We start from the raw sequence: 24,104 nt of genomic DNA, 5'->3' as shown, positions 1-24,104 counted from the left end.
GGTCTATTTAGTGTAAATTTATGGTCAAAGTGATGCTCTATGTGTGTGGCATGTGTGAAGGTCAAAAAATGCGAAAAAAACTCTCTTTTTTTTTTGCCGTTCCGACCCCCGTCCCCATTTCCTGACTTTTGTCGTCCCGTCCCCGTTCCCGTTCCCGGCCCCGGCCTGCCGTCCCATGTAACTATGGCACGCCTACGTCCACGGACGCTGGCCCTAGCACGGGGGAGCTACCAGATGGTGGTTATGGTCGGGTGGTTTGTTCGACACGTGTCTGTAGGCGGTCTGTGTGGCCGGGAGATCCTATCTCCTCGTTCGTTTCATGGTATCAGAGCCGGCTTGGCTGCACGAAGGACCGTGTGCACACCTACGGGCTGTTTAGAGTCGGATAATCATTGTTTCATGCAATTTTTGATGAAATGGTTGTTTAACTAATACTTTTCCTTCTTATAAGGAGGTGTGCAGGTGAAAAATTGATGTTCGGTTGCTGATTTTTGATAAAAATCAGCAAATTAGCGAAGGGAAGTGCCCAAAATCGGAGCTTTTTAATTGATTCTTTTTGAGTGATTTTCGATGAAAATTGCTTTATTGCTGTTTCATCTGCTCATTGAGCGTTAAATTCAACATGCCTTATTACAGCTCCTAATAAACTCCTTCTCTAGTTTTCTCTGTGTAGTGATTAAGTTTACACAGAGAGAGAGAGAGAGAGAGAGAGAGAGAGAGAGAGAGAGAGAGAGAGAGAGAGAGACCTCTCTCTTGTGATACCTGCACACAAGTGTGGGTAGAGGGCTTCTGTTGTAGCGTGGAGAGAAGCCGTGCTGGCCTCCAGCGTGGAGGGGTCGCTAGCCCAGCTGGCCTCCAGCGTGAGTCGGGCATGCGCATCCACGAGCCAGGGAGGTGCGTTTTTTTTTCCCACGCGACGGCCTCAGCGTTGGCGTTTTTTTTAACGCTGGGAGTTTGCGTTGATTTTTTTTTAAGAGAGGGGGCGTCCGCGCCCATTAGGTAATGTGGCCAAGGACATTTGATTTTTTTTAATAGTATAGACTGGACACTTTAATTTCTTAAAAAAATGAATGTGAAACGTGTACATTCATTAAAAAACCCACTTATAGAGTTGCAAAGTTTACAGGAACCTCCCATTTGCTTCTCCTGCTCCTCTCCAAAGCCTGCTCTCTCTCACCTGCTTGCGCTCTCGCACTCCCGCACTCCCGCCATCACCTGCTCGTGTTCCGACGCTCACGCTGACGCGTAGAGCTCTTCAAACTTCGACTTTTCCTCTACCGAAAAGTGCAGAAAAGGCTTGATTTTGCGTGAAAATTCCAGTTTTTCACGCTCTTCGCCATGGATTCCTCCAGCTCAGATGTGCAGCAGGACGATGCGCTAGGTAACATCCAAATCCCATTCACGCATGCTCTCTACACATGGATTACAACTACTTTCCAGAGCTTCGACCAGCGTGTTACTGCTCTGGAAAACGCGAACGTTCAGATGAACATTCGCCTGGCCTCTCTCGAAGGGGACATGCAAGGGCTGAGTTCCCACCTCTCTACTCTTGAAAATATGGCTCAGTCGACGACTGTGCGTATTTCCGAGGGCGAAACTCATCTCCAGCAATTGCAGACGCAGATTGCTGCTTTTGGGCGCTCACAGGGTGGTCCGACTGCCACAAGTCCGTATAAAACTACAAATTTCTCAGGTAAAGAGAAGAAGTGTACGGAATTGACTGTAAATAACTGGCTGTACCAGTGGAACACATACTTTGATCTCCATGGGGAGCATGATGAACGGAGGATTCAGACGATTCCTCTCTATCTGTGCAGCAAGGCGCTTACCTGGTGGCGTGACATGACAGAGAAGCCTACGTTGTGGGTTGACCTTCGCGTGAAATTCAAGAGGGATTTCGCCAAAATGGACCCTTTGAAAGCTTATGCCAAACTGTAGAGTCTTTCGATGAAAACTCTGTCTTTTGATAAGTATACGACAGCTTTCAAAGAGGCGCTCACCTTCTGCAAGGTGGATTCCACGCACGCCGTGCACATGTACTTACTGGGGTTACATGAAGATTACCATTGGGCCTTGATCAAGGACAAAGCCCCGACTGATGTCGAGGATGCAGTGGCAAAGGCCAGGATGTTCCATTTGATAAATGGAGCGAATTATGAGAAGAAAAGAACTGCAGATCATCAATTCGGTGAGGGTGCTTCGAGGAAGCGACCCCGATTCCAGCATAAGTCAAAATCACCGCCGAGATCTTCTCAGGAAAAGAAGAAAGCCAGAAATGCTTCAGTTGCTGATGCAGTGAAGAAGGGGGCTTGCTTCGGATGTGGCCAAACGGGTCACCAAATCAAGGATTGCCCTAAAAAGAAAAAGACGCAGAAACCGCAAGGCCGTCCTTCGGTTCAGATTCACGAGATCTCAGGTAACTCTGATGTTGTTCAAGTTGAAATCCATCATTTAGCGCACAGTTCATGCACAAATTGTACTTTTAGCACCAAAGTGTTTGGTAAGCACGATCTTTTCCGTTTCCCCGGGAAGATCAATGGTCACGACGTGACCGTACTCCTTGATAATGGAAGCTCACACAATTTTGTGGATGCAAAATTGGTGCAGAAACTGAACCTGCGGACGCAGGGCAGTGACCATGAGTATCGCGTGAAGGTGGCTCATGGCGTAGATACGGATGTATGGAATCGGATGGTTCCAAACTTGTCGCTCGAGCTGGCTGATTACAAAGAGAACCTGGACTTCCACATCATGCGCCTGGACAGAGCAGATGTTATTTTAGGAATTCCATGGTTTTATGATAAACAAGACTCATTGTATATAGACTATGTACATCACTCTCGTTTTTGTTAAGCAAAACATGCCTCATGTATCTATGTCACTTTGTAATCAGAAGTCTGTAAATAATGGTTTTGCAATACCAGTTGTTACTGCTTTTGCAATGTATAAAGAAATAAAGTCTTATGATGTTGACTTTTATCAATGTGTACCATCTGCTTGGTTTGATTCATTAGTGCTTGGTACTTCTGTCTCACTGAATTTCGTAAAAATGTTTCATGTTCTTCTGTTTAACCTGGGGATTCTCACGAATCCAACTTTATCCGAGAAATCATGACTGATTTCAAGGATGTTTTTCCTGATGATCTACCTCCTAGCTTGCCGCCTTTGAGAGGAGTAGATCATGGCATTGAGTTGGTGGCTGGTAGTCAGCCCTTCTCAAAGCAACCCTATCGGTTTAGTAAAACCGAGGAGGACGAGATTCAGCGACATCTGAAAGATTATCTCGACATGGGTTTTATTCGGCCTAGCAAATCCCCGTGGGGAGCGCCAATGCTACTTTCTTGAAAGAAGGATAACACTATGCGCTTCTGCGTGGATTACAAGGGGTTGAATAAACTCACTGTCAAGAACAAGTATCCGTTCCTGCACATGGACGATCTGATAGATCGGCTCCATGGAGTGTTGTATTTTACGAAGATAGACCTGCGATCAGGCTATCATCAGATACGGATCAAACTGGAAGATATTCCTAAGACAGGCTTCCATACGCGTTATGGTCACTACGAGTTTTTGGTCTTGCCTTTTGGTTTGACCAACGCTCCAGCTACGTTCCAGCAGATGATGAATGATTTGCTGAGATTATTTTTGGGCAACTTCGTTGTTGTATTTCTCGATGATATCTTGATCTACAGCCGAAGTTTGTCTAAGCACCTAGTGCATATACGCACTATTCTCGAAGTACTGAGAACTGAGAAGCTTTATGCTAAGGCTTCGAAGTGTGAATTCTTTAAAAAATAGCTTCTGTACTTGGGTCACATCATTACTCGCGATGGAATTCGCGTTGACCCTGAAAAGTTAGATAAAGTGCGAAATTGGCCCATTCTGAAGAATCTACGCCAAGTAAAGTCCTTTTTAGGCTTTACTGGATTCTTTCACAAGTTTATCAAGGATTACTCAAAAGTTGTTGCTCCGCTTACGCAACTTCTCTTGGTGACTACTGCGCCAATATTGCACATTGTGGATCCTAGCAAACCGTTTGTGGTTGAAACGGATGCTAGTGATTATGCTATTGGTGCAGCGTTATACCATGATGGACGTCCTGTTGCGTTTGAAAGTAAGAAGCTTTCTGACGCTGAGATGTGTTATACAACGTATGAAAAGGAGCTTTATGCTGTAGTCCATGCCCTGAGGAGATGGCGGCACTACTTGTATGGCTCTACGTTTGTTGCATGGACAGATCATCACTCCTTGCGCTATATCTATGATCAGGGTGATCTTAGAGGCCGGAAGGCTAGATGGGTTGAGCTTATGCAAGAGTTTGACTTTGAGATCCGTTATAGAAAAGGATCCAGCAATCGAGTTGCCGATGCGCTCAGCAGGATTCCTGAGGTCAATGCCTTGTCTATGGCTGAAATCTCGACGGATTTCTATCTCTCTCCAAGGGCTATGTCGTTCTGATGGCCATTTTGGCAAGATATGGAATGAGGTCAAAGCGGGGCATGACTTGCATACAGGCTTGGGTGGTCCGGAGACCCAAGTGAGTCGTGCTGGAGAGACGAGACAGCGACAATATTCCATTAGAGGTGGACTATTGTGCAGAAATGGTAAAGTCTGTGTGTCGGAAATCGATGAGATTTGACAAAGGATTTTGTGCGAATGCCATGATGTTCCTAGCGCTCGGCACCCAGGCATCCAGAGAACTTTGGCTTTGGTCAAGCGATATTTCTATTGGCCAAGGATGCGCTCTTACATAGAGAGCTATGTGAAGAGATGCGCTCAGTGTTAGGTCAATAAGGCAGAGCGCCTTAGGAAAGCTGGCCTGCTACACCCATTGGAAATCCCAGATGCCAAGTGGCAGAGTATTTCCATGGATTTCATCGTTGGTTTGTCTAATACTAGTCGGGGCAATGACGCTATTTGGGTTGTGGTCGATAGACTCACAAAATTGGCGAAGTTTATACCAACGAAGTCGACAGTAAAAAGCCATGAGTTGGCGGTTTTATTTGTTGATCAGCTTTATAAGCTGTATGGTCTCCCAGAGGATATCGTCAGTGATCGAGATACTAAGTTCACTGGCCAATTTTGGCGAGATGTGTTTGCTCATCTTCAGACGAAGTTGAGTATGTCGTCTTCTGACCATCCTGAGTCCGACGGACAAACTGAGAGGATGAATCAGACGTTAGAGGACATGTTGAGAGCCTATGTCTCTCATAGGCAGTCTGACTGGGAAAGGTATCTTCCACAGTTTGAGTTTGCCTATAATAGTAGCAAGCATTCTGCTACTAGATTTAGCCCGTTCATGCTGATGTATGGATTTGAGCCTAAATCCCCAATTACTATTGGCTTAGAGAAAGTCAAGCAACGCCAAGCTCGTGATTTCCTGTATGATATGCAGGAAATGCTCGAATTGGCTAAGGATAGTATAAGAACGGCTCGTGATCGAGTCACTACTTATGCTAATCAAAAGAGGTCTCCAAGGACTCTAGATGTGGGACAATGGGTTTATCTGAAGATACCCAAGGATTCCAAGACTATGCGAACAGGAAAGCATTATAAGCTTTCAGCTAGATATTGTGGTCCGTTCTTGATCACAAAGAAAATTGGCCAAGTTGCCTACAAACTGGCTCTTCCTTCGGATGCTAGTGTACATCCAATGTTTCATGTCAGTCGCCTTAAAGTGAAATTGGGCGAAGTTGATGTTGTGGTGCCTATTGAGGAAAATGTATGGCAAGATATGCAAACTGAGTATATTCCTCGAGAACCAGAAGCAGTTTTGGATCATCGTACCCGTCATTCTCGCCAAAAGGCTTAGGACGAGTACTTAATTAAATGGAAGGGTCAATCTGAAAGGTTTGCTACTTGGGAACCTGTTAGAGCTTTGAGGGCTCAGTATCCCCACTTCATTGATGAGGACATCAATGGTTCTTAAGGGGGGAAGTATGCTATGTCCCGCTCATAGGAGAGGGGATCTAGCCCAGATGTTGTTGGGATGGGCGCCCAGTGTCCGGGCGGTCGTAGTGTGAACACGGCCAGTGTGGCCGGCCATTATTATAAAAGGGAAGCCAAGGCCTCATTTACAGTTATCGACCCCCACTGGCAGAGTGCCAGTGGTTAGCCCGCGAGGCTAGGAGTGCACGAGGTCACCTCCGGGAGGTGAGGCCGGGTGGTATGGGACGCCCGGTCTTACAGGTGCACGCCTATGTCCTCGGACGCTGGCCCCAGCATGGGGGAGTTGCCGGATGGTGGCTGTGGTCGGGTGGTTTGTCCGAGGCGCATCTGTAGGCGGTCTGTGTGGCCGGGAGATCCTATCTCCTCGTTCGTTTCAAGACCCCACAGTCCTAGCGTTTTTAATCCAAGCAAGCATCGCCAGAAGTCCTCAGTGCTAGCGTTTTTCCTCCATGCAGCCTAGCGTTTTCTGGACCTCCATCGCCCTTGTGTGCATGGTGTTTTCAGCAGACAAAGACTTGCAGTTTTCAGCAGACAAAGACCATCAGTTTTCAGCCCCAAGGAACCGCAGATTTTCAGCCATAAAGACCAGCAAAGGCAGCGTTTTCTCTTGCGGTTTCAGCCGCAGTAGAATTCAGCCTATCAGCGTTTTTGGACAGCAGATAAAGAGTAGCAGATTTCAGCCCTTAGATCGGTTTCACCATCCCCGTCGTCGTCATCGATGTAGCCTAGACTTGCATCAGTCACATGCATTCAGTTTGTACCAGTTTGTGCAATCAATAGTAGACCACTCTCGTTGACGAGAGTGGGGCCTTCGGAGGAGGGTTTTACAACGTCTCTGGTGTCGTATTTCTCTTCTCTCTCTATCTCTCAGTCTCATACACTTGCACGCACAGTGTCCAATCACTTTGTTGTGATCATTGCACTTTCTCATTAAGAACGGAAGGCTCTCCCTTCCATAAGAACAAAAGGAACCTTGAGCACAGTTCGGAGCACTCATCTTGAGCAAAGTTCAAACATTCATTCCGTTGCACCTTACATTAAGTTCATGAGGAACTTGGGTTTTTGGGCTTCTTGAGTTGTTGAGGTTCTTTAGCTTGCAATCTGTGTTAGAGAAGGCTGTTTTCTTACCCGAGCTCGACTCTTCACTGCGGGCGCACCCCTTAGCGGCCTTGCGCTCACACCAAAGTTGCTTTTTCCCATCTCTGTTGATTGGCCGGCCACTAAGTGCACGGTCTGCTCTCAATGAGTGAATAGAGGAACTAGGGGAGGCTCGACAAGCCCTTCTTTCCTTGGCTACCTATCACTCTTCAAAAACACGATTACGAATCGACACGCCGAAGTGGACTTGGGTTACATGCGACCACAACAAGCAAAAAGAATTTCTTGTGGTTCTTTCCTTGAGTGATACATAACACTGCCAAAGCTCTGATACCAATGTAAGGTGCAGCGGAAGTGAATGCTGAACTTTGCTCAAGATGAGTGCTCCGAACTGTGCTCAATGGTTCCTTGTACTTACGGAAGGGAGAGCCTTTTGTTCCTTTAGTGAGAGAGTGCAATGATCACAAACAAAGTTAATGACACTCTGAATGAAGGTGCACAGAGAGAGAGAGAGAGAGAGAGAGAGAGAGAGAGAGAGAGAGAGAGAGAGAGAGAGAGAGAGAGAGAGAGAGAGAGAGAAGAGTACGGCACCAGACGGTTCTCAAACCGTCCTCCAACGGCCCCCCTCTCTATAGCGAGAGAGGTCTATGCTATTGATTGCACAAATCTGGTACAATGGTTTAGATGCAATGGACTTGTTGACGATGTTGACGACAATGATGATGACGACGAGGACGGGCTGAAATCTGAAAACGCTAGGGCTGAAATCTCTTTTTGCTGAATTCTGACATTGTGTCAGCGAGGACAGCGATGGCGACGACGCGACGACGATGCGCTGAAAACGTAGATGCTGAAGGCTGAAACTGAAAACGTTGGCTGATCTGACGGTACGGCGAGGATCTGCTACTACGGGTAGGTGAGATTTGCAAGGCTAGGGACGGGATCTGCTATGTCTAAGTGCTGAAAATTGAAAACGCTGATGCAAAGGGCTGATCTGACACCGGAAAACTAGCAAGGTCTGCAATCTGGGAAACGCTAGGGCATCTATAGCAAAAACGTTGGTCTTGATCTCAATCTGATAAAGCTAGGGCTGGGATCTGGAAAATGCTGGCTGATCTGGGAAGTCCAAAACGCCAGGCTGTCTTGTGGTTGAAAACGTTGAGTCTCCTGCCGGTCTTGCTGAGAAGGTGCTCTGTAAGTTGCCCCCTTTTTTCTTCATTTCATTCTTGGAGTCGTCTATCCGCACCATGTTGGTGGTGCCAATGATGTTGATGTCGCCATAGCTTTGTCGAGCTTTATTGAAAACAAGTACAATGCTAAAAACCACTGATGCAAAAACTACTAACGCGGATGCAAATGCTATTGCTACCAGTTTCCCTCCCCTTGAGGTGGAGTTCCCAAATTCCCCCATGGTGCCTTGGAGCGTTCTTTGCACTTGGAGACTCTCTAAGGCCAGTGTCTTGACTCCGTACAAGTGCACGATGACATTATTCTCCTTATTGATAGATGTGGTGACATAGATTGAAAATGGTGCTTGGTTGCAAGATTCAATTTTAATGCGTGCCTTGACTCGCGACGTAAGTGGCTCTACAGGCAGGAATAGCCTCTCGTAGGCCTTAATGAGCGAGGAAGCAAATTGTAATGGCGAATCACCTTTGGCTTGTTGGCTTGGCTCTGTGAAGAGCAGCGTGGGAAACAGCCTTTGGCTGGGCTCCTCGGTGGTTGGCAGAAAATGGGCGCGTCGGGTCAGCTTCCAGAAGCTTGTGCACGCTCGGTCCAATCGGTTGAGGAACCAAGAAGGCCCGCAACAAGTGTGGCCGGTTGGCAGATAGCGATAAGCAGACTGGTCGGCTGCGAGGAGCCGCGGGCAAAAGTGGATTAGCTCAGGCTGGTGGCGTGCGTCTAGCCAGACCCGACAGAGTCGTGCAATGTAGTTGAGCGCTGTATTTGAAGTCCGTCCGCGTTGCCCTCATACTAAAAATAGGCTAGTGGCAACTTGACCCCCCACCAATGCACCAAATATACTATATATAGTGCAGTAGCCACTACACCATGAGCATTTGCTTGTGGATAGGGCTCTAAAAGTAGCTTATATTTTCAGGCTAGCAGGGGGTACACACACATAAGCGCGCACGCACACACACACACACACACCTAATTTTAGTATAAAAATGGGGTGATGTTTGAAGGAGCTCCCGAGCTCGGATTGCAGACCTTGGAGGCTCTATGGAGAGCTTGTGAAGGCAACTTCGAGATTATGTGACCAATGCAAGGAGAAAATGAATTCAATGCAATTAATTGAAGATGCAAACCACGCAAAAATTGACACAAAATGTAATTAAAAAAACAAATGCAAGCACCTTCTTCATGATGCTCAATTAGAGATCTTATTCGAGATGCAAATGGAGAATTTCAACGCTAATTAAATGCAAAGAGCTCTTAATCAAGTTTGACCTAGCTATGGAAGTAGTACTTTCACCGTGAACTTGCCCACACAGCTTAATCATAAATTGATTAGAGAGTAGAGAAACCTAATGGAAATGGTAATCACAATAACACACAAAAGCATAGCAATAAACCTAGCTAGCACACCATAGCTCTGAAGCCTCTGATACCACTTGATGGGGATGGGATCATGCTAGCTAAGGTGGGTGATAGACAAACATTATGCATGCAAGTGAGTGTGTGTAGGCTAGATTGTTACTCAAGCGAATTAGGTTCCAAGATAGATTAACTTGGACTCATAAACACGATCTTGAGTAGTTGGCTAACCCATCCCAAGCTCACCATAGACAAGAGACATGTAATGAAAACTTGGAATGATTGTTAATTCATGAAAGGAGCTTTAAGTAGCTCTACAGTCTCAGACCTTTACATGTGGGATCATTCCACTCTTCTCTCATTTACTCACACTCTGGTGACTCTAGGACAAAGCCCATACCTTATAGGTGTCACTGGCTACTTGGGAGCACTCTAGCTACCAAGTCGTGATTTGTTTTGAAGTGTTGAATCCCGGTTGCAGGTTTAATTGTGAAATTACGTTGTGTTGTAAAGTACAGGTAAAGTTAAACAACATATAGATAGTGCTTTGGGCTATTCTTGCTGGAGCTACTCATGTACTTACATGCTTTATTGAGTTCTTCACACCCTAGAAGGGGACCCACTCAGAGGTAGGAGAGAGATTCTTCCAGAGAAGCAACTCTTAGTAGGACTGAGGACACATCAGTTTTCAGCCCATGGGACTTTTCTAGATAGAGTTACATAGATTAGTAGATCTCAAGGCCCTCGTCCCTATCATAGATCATGTCACCAACAATTTATAAATGCCACATCTAGGCCATTTTTGAGAGGCATAGAGTAGGTCCTATGAGGTTCTTGATATGATTTATGATTTAAAGTGAATTGAATACAAAACTGTGCCTCAATTTTGAGCATCTCGTAATGTTGCTCAAAGCTGTCAAGATTGTCATTGTATGCGACTCATTTGCAGCATGCACACTTACCGTTTGGAGCTACACAAGGCTCGTGTAGCTTTTGCCGTATGCTGTACCCATTTCTGTATAGTCTCACGGGGTAGTAGGGGCTTCTAACAATCCTAAGTAACACTGAATCAAAATGAGCACTAGTAGGGTCGCAAAGAGCCTGCAACCTTACTCTTTTTTGTGTTAATGAAGTGCAGTAAATGTTTTGATTGGATATGCAGAGCTAGTATTCCTCTGCCCTGCTTCATGCAGCAGACTCTTGGCCTTTAGGTCTGACTCAATGTAGCCATCAGGAATGCCGTGTAATATCTGTTCTTCTCTAGCAACTCTTACAAATAAGTTAATAAAAAATTTGTTTCAAATCGCATTCAACTAAGTTTAATTATACTGACGGAGTTGCATACTGGACAATATATGATTACGAGCTTGTTTCTTTTTTCATCGTGTTTATGCATTATACATGGTTCACCTGTTGTTTTACAAAAAAATATCATGTGGGTTGTTCTATATCAGCATTTAAAGAACAAGTTTGGTTACCACTTATCTAGTAACATTTTTTTCTTTACTTGAAAATTTCAGGTGGGGTACAATATTGGTATCTGCCATCATTCTACGAGCTTTAATGCTTCCATTAAAAGTCATACAGGATCGCAAGGTGGCAGAGATAAAAAGTCTCGGGTCTAAATGTAAGTATTTTATTTTTTGGAGAGGTGTGGGGGGTGGGGGGGGGTGATGCTTTGTTGGGAATATTGCAATTTGTTGTCTCTAGGGCATTTTGTTTCAACAGCTAAAAAGTAATCCTTTTTGTACTGTTCTCTCCCCTTGCTTCGATTCAGTGAAGCTGTTCGGGTACTGCTCTCTCTGTTCCCACGCCTTCTTCTGATCTAGTAGTACCGTGTTCAAATCTAATTGTGCAATGGTGAAGATGTTCATTGATGTAACATTCTTTCTATCTTTTTGGTTCCATGTTTCTTTCATAATTTCTCTGGTCACACGGCCCTTTTCCAACTTCTCGTGTTATTTTTCTTGACCTGGATTCTTCTATCTGGTCCTTGTATAGTGAATGTCTGGCTAGGATAGTCATGAATGGCCCCAACATTTCTGAGCCGCCAAGGTTTGCCCAACAACATGTTGTAGGCACCCTGCACGTCCATTACCAAAAAACTGGTTTTAAACTTCTCAAACCCTACCTTGATTTGCAAGTTTTCAACTAGGCCAGTAGCTTGTACTATCCTTTGATCTGTCATCCTTATTCTGAAAGATGCAGGTTTCATTTCAATGATTCCCTGCTTCTGTTTGATATGCTCACCTAGTATATTCACTCCAGCACCCCCATCCAGAAGGATTCATGACAGCGCTCCCACCGGCCGAGGGGCCTAAACCTAAATAATCAAAAGCTTAAACTCTGACTGGGATTTCTGTAAATTCGTTGGCATGCTGACGTGGCAGGCTGTATGGATTTCCACATCTTGCACTGGCTGTTTTGCAGCTTTTGGGTGCAAATGCTTTTGGATTCAAGTGCTCTTAGAACTGAACCTTTTGGGGCTCTGCTTTTGGGCATCCCTTATACGTTTCTAAGTGCCCAGAGGCCACTTCTTAGAGAGGATGTAATAGACTTGGACACTCCAAGCGAAAAATCTACGGCAACACACTTGAGGGAACTGCAAATAATTGAACAAAACTTGAAAAGAGGGAGAGAGAAGAGGAAAGTCGACACAGCATGGCGTAGCTTTGCACCCAGACGGAGTGGCCCCAAAGACTGGCGCCCCTTCTCGGTATTTCTTTATTATTATGCTTCTCAAACTACAATGTCCGAGGGTCCTCTCTTTGGTCGGCGTGAAATCCGGGGCTGTCCGAATAGACTGCCACGTTAGCAGTTGCTCTCGAATTGGGTCCCTTGCTTTATTTAAGAAGGTTTTAGGCCCCTCGGCCGGGTTCTGTAAGTTGAGAGGGTTAGATTTTTAGGCCTAGCCCTCTCTGGGCCACTTGGCTAGAACCTGCAAGTTAGAACAACTTCTTTTGCTTCTCGGCTAGGTTCTGTCCTTTAGGTCATGCCACATCATCACTTTGTGACATACCCCCCTTATAAAAGAATTGTAATCGCCCACCTGCAAAAGAAGACATAGGACAAAAAGTAGTTCAATAGACACTGATTCTAAGTACTGATGTACTAGACTACACATATCCAGCACTTGCACGAAGACGATAGTCACTGAACATTCACATCACTATCCCCGTCGAGATCTTAGATGAGAATTATGATCATTGTAACTTATTAGCAATCACATCCAAATCTCGCGTTGATCTTTTCATGGATGGCTTGATCTACGAAATCTTGTTACAGTAAAGTGCATCAGAAGTGAATGTTGAACTTTGCTCAAGATGAGTGCTCCGAACTGTGCTCAAGGGTTCCTTTTACTTACGGAAGGGAGAGCCTTCCGTTCCTTTAGTGAGAGAGTGCAATGAACACAAACAAGGTGGTGAACATTGTGAATGAAGGTTCACGGAGGTGTTGAGACTGAGAGATAGAGAGAGAAGAGAATACGACACCAGAATGTTGTCAAACCCTCCTCCGAAGGCCCCACTCTCTATGGCGAGAGCGGTCTACTATTGATTGCACAAATCTCTACAATGCAATGGACTTGCCGATGATGTCGACGACAATGAGGACGACGATGAGACGGGCTGAAATCCGAAAACGCTAAGGACTGAAATCTACAAATCTTGTATCTGCTGAATTGTAACTCTATGTCATTGACGACGACGACGACGCGACGACGATGCACTGAAAACGGAGATGCTAAAACCTGCTATATTGGGTTGAATCTGCAAACGTTGGCTGATCTAACCATGCGGCGAGGATTTGCTGCGGGAAGGTGAGATCTGCGAGGTTCGGGACTTGCGGTACGGTTGCTAACTGCTGAAAACTGAAAACGCTAATGTATATGCTGAATCCATCGCGGAGGAACTGTAAAACGCTAGGTTGCCTGCTGCTCCAAAAACGCTAGGGCTGATCTGATGCTTGATGCAAAAACGCTAGGCTGAATGTTGGAATCTGCTATCGCCAGGGCTAATCTGCAACTGCAAATGCCAGGGCTGAATTTTGATGAAAACGCTAGGTTGCTGCAGCAGAAAACGCTAGGTATGTCTGCTCCAAAAACGCTAGGTGGTCATTGTTGGGGAGTCTTGCTGAGAAGGTGCCTGTTGAATGCTGGTTCCTGCTGCCTCTTATGCCAGAAAGTGCTAGCGCTAGGTTTCTTATGTACTTGCTTATCAAAATTGCCCTACCTAGTTCCCCACGAAAGTCACTTAAAAATAATAAGTGAAAATTGGCTAAAATAGGGAAAATAGGTCTATGCATTGTAAAAGTGCTCATGATGGGTTTTGATTGTAATCTAATGATCATGTTGTGTGCAACCAGAGGATATGCATGTACTCTAAGTGTCTGGACATGCACGGTCTGCGAACAGACTCATGAAAGTGCCAGAACACTTCCTAAGCTAACTGAATTGAACTGAACTGAACCCATGTCACGAAGTAGCTTGTCCACGTACACATAGGGTTAGATGTGCACGTGACAGTTACTATCACATCCACATCACCCCTCAAGTGAGTAAGACAAAATGCTACAATGTTTTCATCTTTCAGACACGTACTCAGACAATAGACACATGAGAGAGCACATGTAATAAATTTGTTTTAGGAAATTCTATATCAAAAGTACTTCTTTACATAAAGTTGTTAAGCAAAATACCGTCAGTTAGTCAGTATCCTTGAAATCCCAAAAGAAATCAGTGACTTTATTCCCGTCAAGGTAATGTGTGACAAAGGAGCGGAGTAACTCCTCCCTTGTGTAGTCCGCACCGCACTAGATTCAACCTGCTAATGTATGGGTAACTTTTGGATTAGTCCCCCTACTCATCCACTTAGCATCAAGAGCTGGATAATTCTTGTACTTACCAAATACCGTCGTCTCAGCTTACCTTTCACTTTCCTTTCCTTGTGAGCCAGAACTTGTTCGCGAATGAGTATCTCTTCCGTCTCTTCCACTTTTGGTTGCTCGTCTAGCTCGTTGTCCACTCACACTTCACCTTTGAAAGGTCTCAAATTATTAGCGTCACCGCAAAATGTTTTAGCCCCGATACGTTTCATGGCCGAAACGAGGTGTTTCACCCCGAAACTTTTCAGCCTCCATGAAGGCCTTAGTGAAATGTCTGACTGAAATGCCACTATATATTATACATGTATGTGTATGTATTGAAAGTTTGTTGTATTTTATGCCAAGCATACTAGATGAGTTGTAGGATTCAGATCTGAATGTTACAATTTGATACAATCTCCATATCACGAGAGAGAGAGAGAGAGAGAGAGAGAGAGAGAGAGAGAGAGAGAGAGAGAGAGAGAGAGAGAGAGAGAGAGAGAGAGGAGGAGGAGGAGGAGGAGCAGAAGAAGAAGAAGCACCTATTTCAATCATAGCCTACAAGTAATGAGAGAAAGTACTTACTCACCCTCTTATGTATAATGAACGTATGTGAGATGTGCTGAAAAGAGAGAGGACTAACAAGGTCTTGTCGGGATAGTTGCTCAATAGGTTAAACATATTGTTGCTTGTAGTAGAGAAAGGCACATACTATGTTGCATTTGTCAACCTTATAATCCACGCACAAAGGGCGCATACCGAGGGTCACTGAGCTGAATAGGAAGCCTCTGATCTCTCAATCTAAACGACTGCCTTCTTTCGTAGCATTTGTCACTATAGTGTATCATGCTGATACCTTTAATGTGCTCGGCATGCTCCCCTACTTCTTAAGAGGGAGAATGGTTTGGTTCAGTTGCCCTTCTATGGAAAAAATGCAGTAGAGCGAAAGCGAGTGCCTTCTATGGAAAAAATGCAGTAGAGCAAAAGAGAGTGCCTCATTAGGTCTCACCAGAAAGGGTTGCTTGAGAGCTGGGTAGACCCTTGCCGTTGGGAAGACTAGGACTGCCAGTACTAGCAGGACCAAGAAGGAAGAAAGGATGAAGAAGCTGCGAAGGGGCGAGGCATGTTGAGGTTTTAGACATTGTAGCTGTGAGGTTTGGTGAAGGGTGGGCGGGTGTCGCCGTTGGAGAGATGAGCTTTGCTGAGGGAGAATGATTGTGAAGATGGGGGCTATTAGAGGTATGAGCTCGGGTAGAAGAGAAGAGGTCCACATTGGAGCTGTGAAGAAAGCGAGGGGTCTGTGGGTGGGAGTGAACTCTCTCTCTCTCTCTCTCTCTCTCTCTCTCTCTGAGTGCTAAGGTTCTGAGCTCTCTAAGGTTCTGGGCGCTCTAGTTCTGAGCGAGGAGGTTCTGTGCGAGCAGGGTCTAAGCGAGTAGGCTCATTGCGCAAACAAGTTCTGAGCGCCATCAAGTGATGATAATCGTTGAGTGCGAGCAGGTTCACTACGCGAGCAGGCTTTGCAGCACTGAGCGCGAGGAGCAGGCTTTGATTGCCTGAGTAGGTTCTGCAGCATTGAGTGCGAGCAGGTTCTGAGCTTCTGAGCGCAGGCAGTCAACTCAGCAACCCGAGCAGGTTTTGTTGAGGAGAGTTGCTGGTCTTTTCATGGGTTACCTATCGTCGAGATGCAGGCTCTGAGCGCGAGCAGGTGTTGCAGCACTGAGCAGGGTCTGAGCGCGAGCAGGGTCTGAGGATGGACCAATCAGTTGACCCCGGGGATGACGATATTTATGAAACCTTGCCTAAATCGAAAGTGTTAGGTGCAGCAGAATGAATGTTTGTGCTTTGCTCAAGATGAGTGCTCCGAACTGTGCTCAAGGTTCCTCTTGTTCTTATGGAAGGTAGAGCCTTCCGTTCTTAATGAGAGAATGCTATGATCACAAACAAAGTGAATGGACATTGTGCGTGCAAGTGTATGAGACTGAGAGATAGAGAGAGAAGAGAGATATGACACCAGAGACGTTGTAAAAACCCTCCCCGAAGGCCCCACTCTCGTCGGCGAGAGTGATCTACTTTTGATTGCACAAAGTGGTACAATGCGTATGCAATGGATTGATGCAACTTGGGACTGTGTCGATGACGACGACGACTTTAGGGCTGAAATCTGTGGTCTTCTATCTGCTAATCTTTGGGCTGTTTTGGGTGGCTGAAAATGACTGTTTTGGCTGCGTTTTCGATGGCTGAAAATTGGGGTGTATCTGCAACCAACTAGGGCAGAATTGTCTGCTTCTAATGCTTGCTGAAAACGCTGAACCAACTGCTGCGTTTATGGCTGAAAACCAAAAACGCTAGGCTGCCTCTGTAGGGGCTGAAACTGGCGGTTCTGCTATTGCTTGGGATTGCCAATGCTGGGGTCTGCAAGACTGGGCTGTCCTTCAAAAACGCTAGGCTGAGATAACCAAAAACGCTAGGAAGGCTGGTTCTGCAAAAACGCTAGAGAAGCTGGATCTGCTGGCGATGGTGCTGATGTCCAAAACGCTATGTCCTTCTGCTGCTTGCTGAAGCGCTAGCTGAGATGTTGATGGGAAACCAAAACGCTAGGCTGCTTGTCTATGGCGAGGATGGAGGAACCAAAAACGCCAAGGGGGTATTGCTGGGGTTCTGCTGAGAAGGTGCCTGTCGAGCATGTGCTCTTGCTGCCTCGTCTGCCAAAAAGTGCTAACTTGGGTTTGCTTCATAGTTACCAGGGAACGGACATTTCGGGCCTTGGAACGCCGGAACGGCGTTCCGGCCGGCTGGGATTTTCTGGAACGCGTCGGAACGGAACGGCGTTCCGGCTGGAAACTGTCACCGGAACGGGACGACCGGAACGGGCTGGAACGGGACGGAACGGACCGGAACGGCCCCAACGGCCATAAACGGCAGTTTTTGAAATTGAAAAAAATGACTGTTAGGCAGCCAACGGCCATTTTCAGCAGTCAAAAAAGTATATAATGCCCCTCTCCTCCCCCATTCTTCACACACTCATCAAGCCTCAAGGCCCATTCTCCCTTGCTTGAGCCTTGCTCTCAACTCTCAAGCCAAGCTCATTCTCCCTAGCTTGCTCTCAACTCTCAAGCCATAGTGTGGCGCCGCGGCATGCCTCAAGGCTCAAGCTCTCAACCTCTCTCTCTCTTGGGCTAACTTCTAAGTTCTAACCCTCAACTTTCAAGGCTCAAGGCTCAAGCTCTCACGGAATCAAGCGGCAAGCCTCTCTCTCTCAATCCCTCTCTCTCTCTCTCAAAGTTCAAGATCAAGCTCTCTCTTTCACGGATAATCCATCATCCATGGCCTCTTCTTCTCGTTCAACCCCCTCCGTTCATGCGGGCAACACTCAAAAGGCGAAGGAATGGTCGTGGTGAGATGAAGTGACCTCGGAGGGCACCTTGTCGGCGGCGGGAGGTTCTCGTGCATGGGGATGCAAGCTATGCTCTTACACGCGGAAAGGGGGGCATGACAAAGTGAGGGCACACTTTCTTCGAGTGCCGGGACATGAGGTGAAATTTTGTGCCAACGTAACCATCGAGAAGAGGAAGGAGCTCGAGGAAAAGGATCGGCAATTCAACCATAAAGCCAAGCCGGCACGCAAAGGTATTGATCCAAAGACCCTCATTTTCCCTTCTTCCTCTCTACCCGGTGTAGGTGTTGGTGCATCTTCAAAAGGTCCAATTCGTCGCCAAAAGACCCTTACCACCTCTTGGGACCCAAAGAAGAAAGAAGAGGTGGATGCGACCGTGGCCCGATTCTTCTATCACGACCATATCCCATTTGTCGCAGCGAGGTATGTACATTGTTTTATGATTCATCAATCTTCTCTCTCATTTCTTCCGTTATCGTCGTTTCCACTTTTTTGATACTAACCTCTTCTATGTTTGATCGAAATAGGTCGGAGTATTGGAAAGTCATGGTGCAACAGATAGGAGAGTATGGCACCGGCTATGTGCCGCCATCTTCAGAGGCTCTCCGAACCACCTTGCTCGATCGAGAGAAGGCTATCGTGGAGCAAGCAACCCTCAACATTCAGCGTCTTTGGGCAAAACATGGCGTTTCCCTCATTGCTGACGGGTGGAGCGATACAAGGAAGAGATCTATCCATGGTCTCGTCGCATACTCCAGTGGAGAGATGTACTTTGTGCACTCTCATGATGCCACTGAGAGTGGCAAGTCCGCCGATGTCCTCTCTGCAGAGTGGACAGCGGCCATAGAAACCATCGGTGAGCAACACGTGGTGGCCTTTGTCACAGATGGGGAGGCATCAAACAGGGCAGCAGCAGCTATCATAGAGGGCCACTATCCACATGTGACAGTGTGCTTTTGCATGGCACACTGCTTGAACAACCTTCTGAAAGACATCGGCAAGCTAGACTGGATTGCTCCAGCCATTGCTGATGCAGTGAAGATGGTTACTTTCATCAACAATCACAACTTGGTTCGGAGTGAGTACCTCAAGAGGTCGGGCGGCAAAGTGCTTCTAAAGTATTCAGATACCCGCTTCGCATTCAACTTTCTTCTTGTACGCAGGCTGTCTGAATGTCAAAATGCGGTCCGACAGGTCTTCATCAGTGATGAGTTCACCACCTCCCCCTATGCAAAGACAGTTGCAAGGATTTTGTGCAAGGATAAGGCAGAGGATCTTGAGTTCTGGAAGGAGCTCAAGAGTCTAGATGCACAGGTAAAACCGGTGGTTCATTTGCTTCGAGTTCTGGATGGCATGGATCCTTGCATCGGCAAGATTTATGAGGCAATGGACCGCATGATTGAGCAGCTTGCACAGCTTGAGCCGAACGCAGAGCGATATGAGGAGATCCATGCGCTTTGCAGCTCGAGGTGGAATTCATATGCCTCTCCTTTACACGGGGCAGCGTACATGGTGGATCCAGAGTTCCAAGGTGCAGGGCAAGAGACAGATAGGGAAGTCATGAACCAATTTACAGAGATCTTAAACAAGATGGTTCTAGACAGAGATGGGCGACGCATTGTCAGAGATCAGCTAAGACAGTACAGAGAGATGCGAGGGTCATTTGGCAGTCCAGATGCTCAGATTGATCGCAGGAAAATAGGTTCAGTGCTTTGGTGGGAGGACTATGGCTATGATGGCCCTGAGCTTCAGAGATTGGCGATCCGTATTCTCAGCCAGTCAGTTAGTACCTCATGCTTGGAGCAATTGTGGAGTACCTTTAGCCACATTGCTTCCAAGAAGAGGAATCGGCTTGGAGTGGAGAAGGCTAATGATCTTGTCTTCGTCAGCGCAAATTTGAAAATGCTTTGCAAGAGTACAGACAAACAGACAGATCCTTTTACACAGTGGGAGATGGAGCAAGAGGCTTCTCAGGCGGGTGGAGATGCACATCCACCAACACCAGGTACTTCATCTGTGGCTGAGATCGAGCCGGACCTAGACCTCGATGATGAGGAATGGGAGGATGTGCATGATTTACAGCCGGCTACTACGGATTGGGAGGCCTCTCAGGCTAGTGGCTCTTGAGTCTTGAGTCTTTGCCATTTATCCACCTTTTTGTATGGCTGCTTGAGCCTTGCCCTCTTTGCCATTTGTAGCTACTAGCATCTTTATGGTATTTGTCACCTTCAGTCTTTTGGTATTGTGGTCACTGAAGTCTGGTTTGAACTTTGCCCCCCTTTGGTTTTTTTGTAGCACCTTGGCCGCTGGCGGCCCTTGAGGCTTGTTACTATGTTAGCCATAATTAATTCCAAAGTGTTATCTCTGACTACTACTCTTGCAATTATTTGAGAGCATTGTGTATGTACTATGGGCATTGTGTTTGCTCATTGTTGTTCATCTGGCTATGTAATCTGGGCGCCTCACATCCCAATCAAGTCATAATAAGGTTAAATGGTCTTCGAATCGTGTTTTTTGTGGGTATTAGAGTCAAAGGACTCTAATACTACTTGTATTCAAACACATAACGCTAAAAAAAATAATATTTGGGTGTTTTTTTAGCCTGCCGTTCCGCGCCGTTCCCGTTCCGGGCCCATTCCCGTTCCCCCGTTCCGCAGGGAGGCCCGTCGCCGTTCCCGTTCCGCGTTCCGGGTAACTCTGGTTTGCTTATATATTAACTTAGCAAAATTACCCTACCTACTTTTGTTGGGAAGTCACTTAAAAATAATAAGTGAAAAATGTCAAAAATAGGGAAAATAGGCTAAATGCATTGGAAAATTCCCTTGACTGAATCTGATGGATTCTGAAGGGAATACTGATGATCATGCTGTGTGCAACCAGAGGATATTCATCTATGCTAAGTGACTGGGCATGCACGGTCTACGAATAGACTCACAAAAAGTGCGAGATCACTTCTAAATCTAGACTGACTGGACTAATTGAACCCTTGTCGTGCTGTAGCTTGTCCACGGACACATAGGGTTGGATGTGTCACGTGACAGAAAGTGACATTTTGGCGGAGGTTTCGAGAGACCGCATTATCGCCAAGTTCTGTGAGAGCAGAGAAGGTGTCTAGAGTCAAAGATGACTTAATGTATGAGAAGGTACAGGTGATGATCAAAGCGGAGTTGAGCCTTTTCAGAGGTGACATTGAAAAAGAGATGTATGCAAATGCAAAGAAAGCTATGTATGCAGATATGAGGAAAGAGTGGGAAAAAGAGATGCTTAGTAAGCGTGATGAGATGTACACATCATTGAAGGCCGAAATGCAGACGATTGTGAGGGCAGAAGTGAATGTAATGGAATGTATGATGTAGAAAATATTAGAGGATACACTTGCTATGTTCGAATCATGGAAATAAGAATGAAAAGGATGCACTGATTGAAGCACTTAACGGGGACGTTGCAACTTGCAAAAATAACCCCACAAAGGAGGTAGAAAATCAACCCTCAATGATCAAGGAGCTCGAAAGCATTAAGGAGCAGGTGAAAACTCTACGAAAAGAAGAAGAGCAAAAGGCACGAACAACCTCTTGATGGGCGGAGCACCTATTCAAAACACAAGAGAAGGTTGATAAAGCTGAAAAGTGGATTGAGGACGCAAAGAAAGGAAAAGATAAGATGCTTGAAGCCACACCAACATCGACTATCATCAATATGACAATTCAAGAGGAGCAAAAGAGAAAGACTAGAGCCCTTCATATGCGTGTTACAGGTCTCAAAGACACGGGAAAAGTAGAAGAAGTGCAAGAGGTCTTGAAGTGCATGGGTTTTTTTTTTTAAATTATTTATTTTTAGAAAAAGATCCTTCTATTAGTTAATGAAAACAGCCCATAGGGCTACATCCACCTCTGCAAGAGAGGGCTACAACAAGCATGGTGGGGAGACCCTCCCAATGAAAAAACAGCATATGTACAATGGGGCTAAATCAAGAGATGGGAGGAGGGTAAATGTAACAAACTTGGACACTCCAAGTCAAGAATCAACCGCGACAGCACCAAATAACCACTTCAAAACAATTCACAGATCACAATAGATTTGTACTGGCCCGGCGGAGTTCCGTGCCTAGAGATATTGGCCCCAAAGACTGGCGCCCCTTTCGGTATTTCTTTTTGTATTAATCAATCATCAAAGTACAAGAGAGCGGTTAGGGTTTCACTCTCAGACTCTGCGTCCAGATGCTCTGAGAAGTGAGGCCCTCACCACTAATTTAAAGGTTACAAGGGATGCCCAAAAGCAAAGCCCCAAAAGCTTTTAAAATCAAAAGCATCAGTTCTCTCTCTCTCTTAGAGAGTCTTTTCTCTTTTTTTTTATAAAAAAAAAGCAACAGCAAAATTCGCGTCGCTCATCATTTTCCAAAAAAAAAATAATTTTTTTTTTTTATAATAATCCGCCTCCGCGATTTCCGGAATTTAGGGTTTTTGGCAAAAATTAGGGTTTGCAGGAATTTTAGGGTTTCTGGCAGAAATTAGGGTTTTTGCTGTCCGCCACGTCATCACTTTGTGACATACCCCCCTCTTGAAAGCATTGTAATCGACCGCGATTACGCCTGCAAAACCGACAAAAGCCATAAACCGTCTTAGCAGACACTGACTGTTAGTACCTACGTACTAGGAACACACATCTAGCACATGTACAAAATCGACAGTCACATCACACGACATCACAGGACATCACCAGACATCACAGGACATCACATGACATTCAACATTCATTCGGATCTTAGACCATGATTTATCGGCAATGTAGCTAGCAATCACATCTAGGTCCAATCGGGACCTCATCGATGTCCGATTGACTAACCCCTATTGCAACCATGTCTATTCGAGATCAATCAGACCAAAATGCTGCAGTCATTTCGTCTATCAGTTCCTGTACTCACAAGAAGTCAAGAACAAATCAGTATCATAATCAGGAATTCCATTTCATAAAGTCATCCAGCAGAATACTGTCAGCTCTCAGTATCCCTGAAGCTCAAAGAGACATCGGTGACTTTAGTATCAAAATCGAGGCATCTGTTGACAAAGGAGTGGAGCGACTCCCCTCTTGTGCATCCCACTGCACCAGATCTTCGGCCAAGCTGAGTTTCTGGGTTCCGTTTGGAGTAGACTATGCTAAACCAAAACATCGAGGTAAAGTTTCACAATCCGAGGAGTATCTGCTAGGTCCTCCTCCTCCATCCACTTCGCATCAAATGCAGGAAAGTTCTTGAACTTAACCAAGAACCGCCTTCGGACTTTACCTTTCTTCGTATCATTATGTGCCAAAATCTGTTCAAGAACAAGGATCTCCTCGTTTTCTTCCACTTCGGGTTGCTCATCAGGCTCCCCATCATCAGGCACATCACCCTTAACAGGGTTCAAGAGACTCACATGCAATGCATTATGAATCCTCCAGTATCTGGCAGGTCCAATCGGAAGGAGACATCATTTATCTTGTCAGTAATCTGGAAAGGTCCGTAGTATCACATACTAAGCTTTGGAAAAAGCCTCTCCTTTCCCTTTTTTTTTTCTTAGGCGTGCCTTCTCAAAAGTAAGAGCACCCAATCATCCTCCTTCAGTTTCCAGTCGCGACGATGGCGATCCGCTGCCTTTTTCTGTCGTTCTTGAGACTTCTGTAAAGTCTCGTGAACCTTGGCAAAAGCCGTATCCAAATCTCGCGAATATTCATCCGCTTCAAATTTCTAATCTTTCGTGCTCAGGAAGGATGGAACCTTCGCAGCAGTTTCAACAATCTCTCATGGCGTCTTCCCCGTCGAAGAGTGTATCGTGTTATTGTAGGCAAATTCCACCAAAGGTAAGTTCTTCTCCCATTGAGTCTTCTGATGCGAGATACAAGACTTCAATAAATCTAAAATCACTGAATTGGCAATCTCAAATTACCCGTCAGTCTGCAAGTGGAACGATGACGAGAACTGCAACCGCGTCCCAATGTTCTCCCAAATTGCCTTCCAAAACAAACTCATAAATCTGGGGTCATGTAATCGGAAAATCATCGTGATCATTCTGTATTCTCGGGAGATAAAAAAAAATGAAATCCATTTCAATACTTTCCCAGGGGCGGGTGGGTGGGTATGGGTAAAGGCTGTAACAATCCCTGTGCCTTATGCCTGTCAAACTTGACCTTCTAGCATACCAAGCAACTGCGCACAAACTCTTCCACATCCTTCTTCAGTCTCCGCCAAAAGAAATCTCTCTCTACCCCTTTCATGGTGGTAGCAATG

At 45.8% G+C, this 24,104-nt stretch overlaps 1 protein-coding gene across 2 annotated transcripts in view; it reads left to right on the top strand.

The window, feature by feature from the left end:
* Nucleotides 1-24,104, top strand: part of LOC147425491 (ALBINO3-like protein 3, mitochondrial) — a 153,257-nt gene that overhangs the window by 45,544 nt on the left and 83,609 nt on the right. For both annotated transcript variants that reach the window (XM_086500312.1, XM_086500311.1), the window contains exon 2: nt 11,109-11,215. In XM_086500312.1, the coding sequence (XP_086356438.1) occupies nt 11,109-11,215 (107 nt within the window). The remainder of the gene's footprint in view (nt 1-11,108; nt 11,216-24,104) is intronic.

The sequence above is a fragment of the Adiantum capillus-veneris genome, chromosome 25 (genome assembly GCF_014529385.1).
Source record: "Adiantum capillus-veneris isolate H3 chromosome 25, ASM1452938v2, whole genome shotgun sequence".
Taxonomy (NCBI): Eukaryota; Viridiplantae; Streptophyta; class Polypodiopsida; order Polypodiales; family Pteridaceae; genus Adiantum; species Adiantum capillus-veneris.
This window is presented reverse-complemented; position numbering and strand designations above follow the sequence as displayed.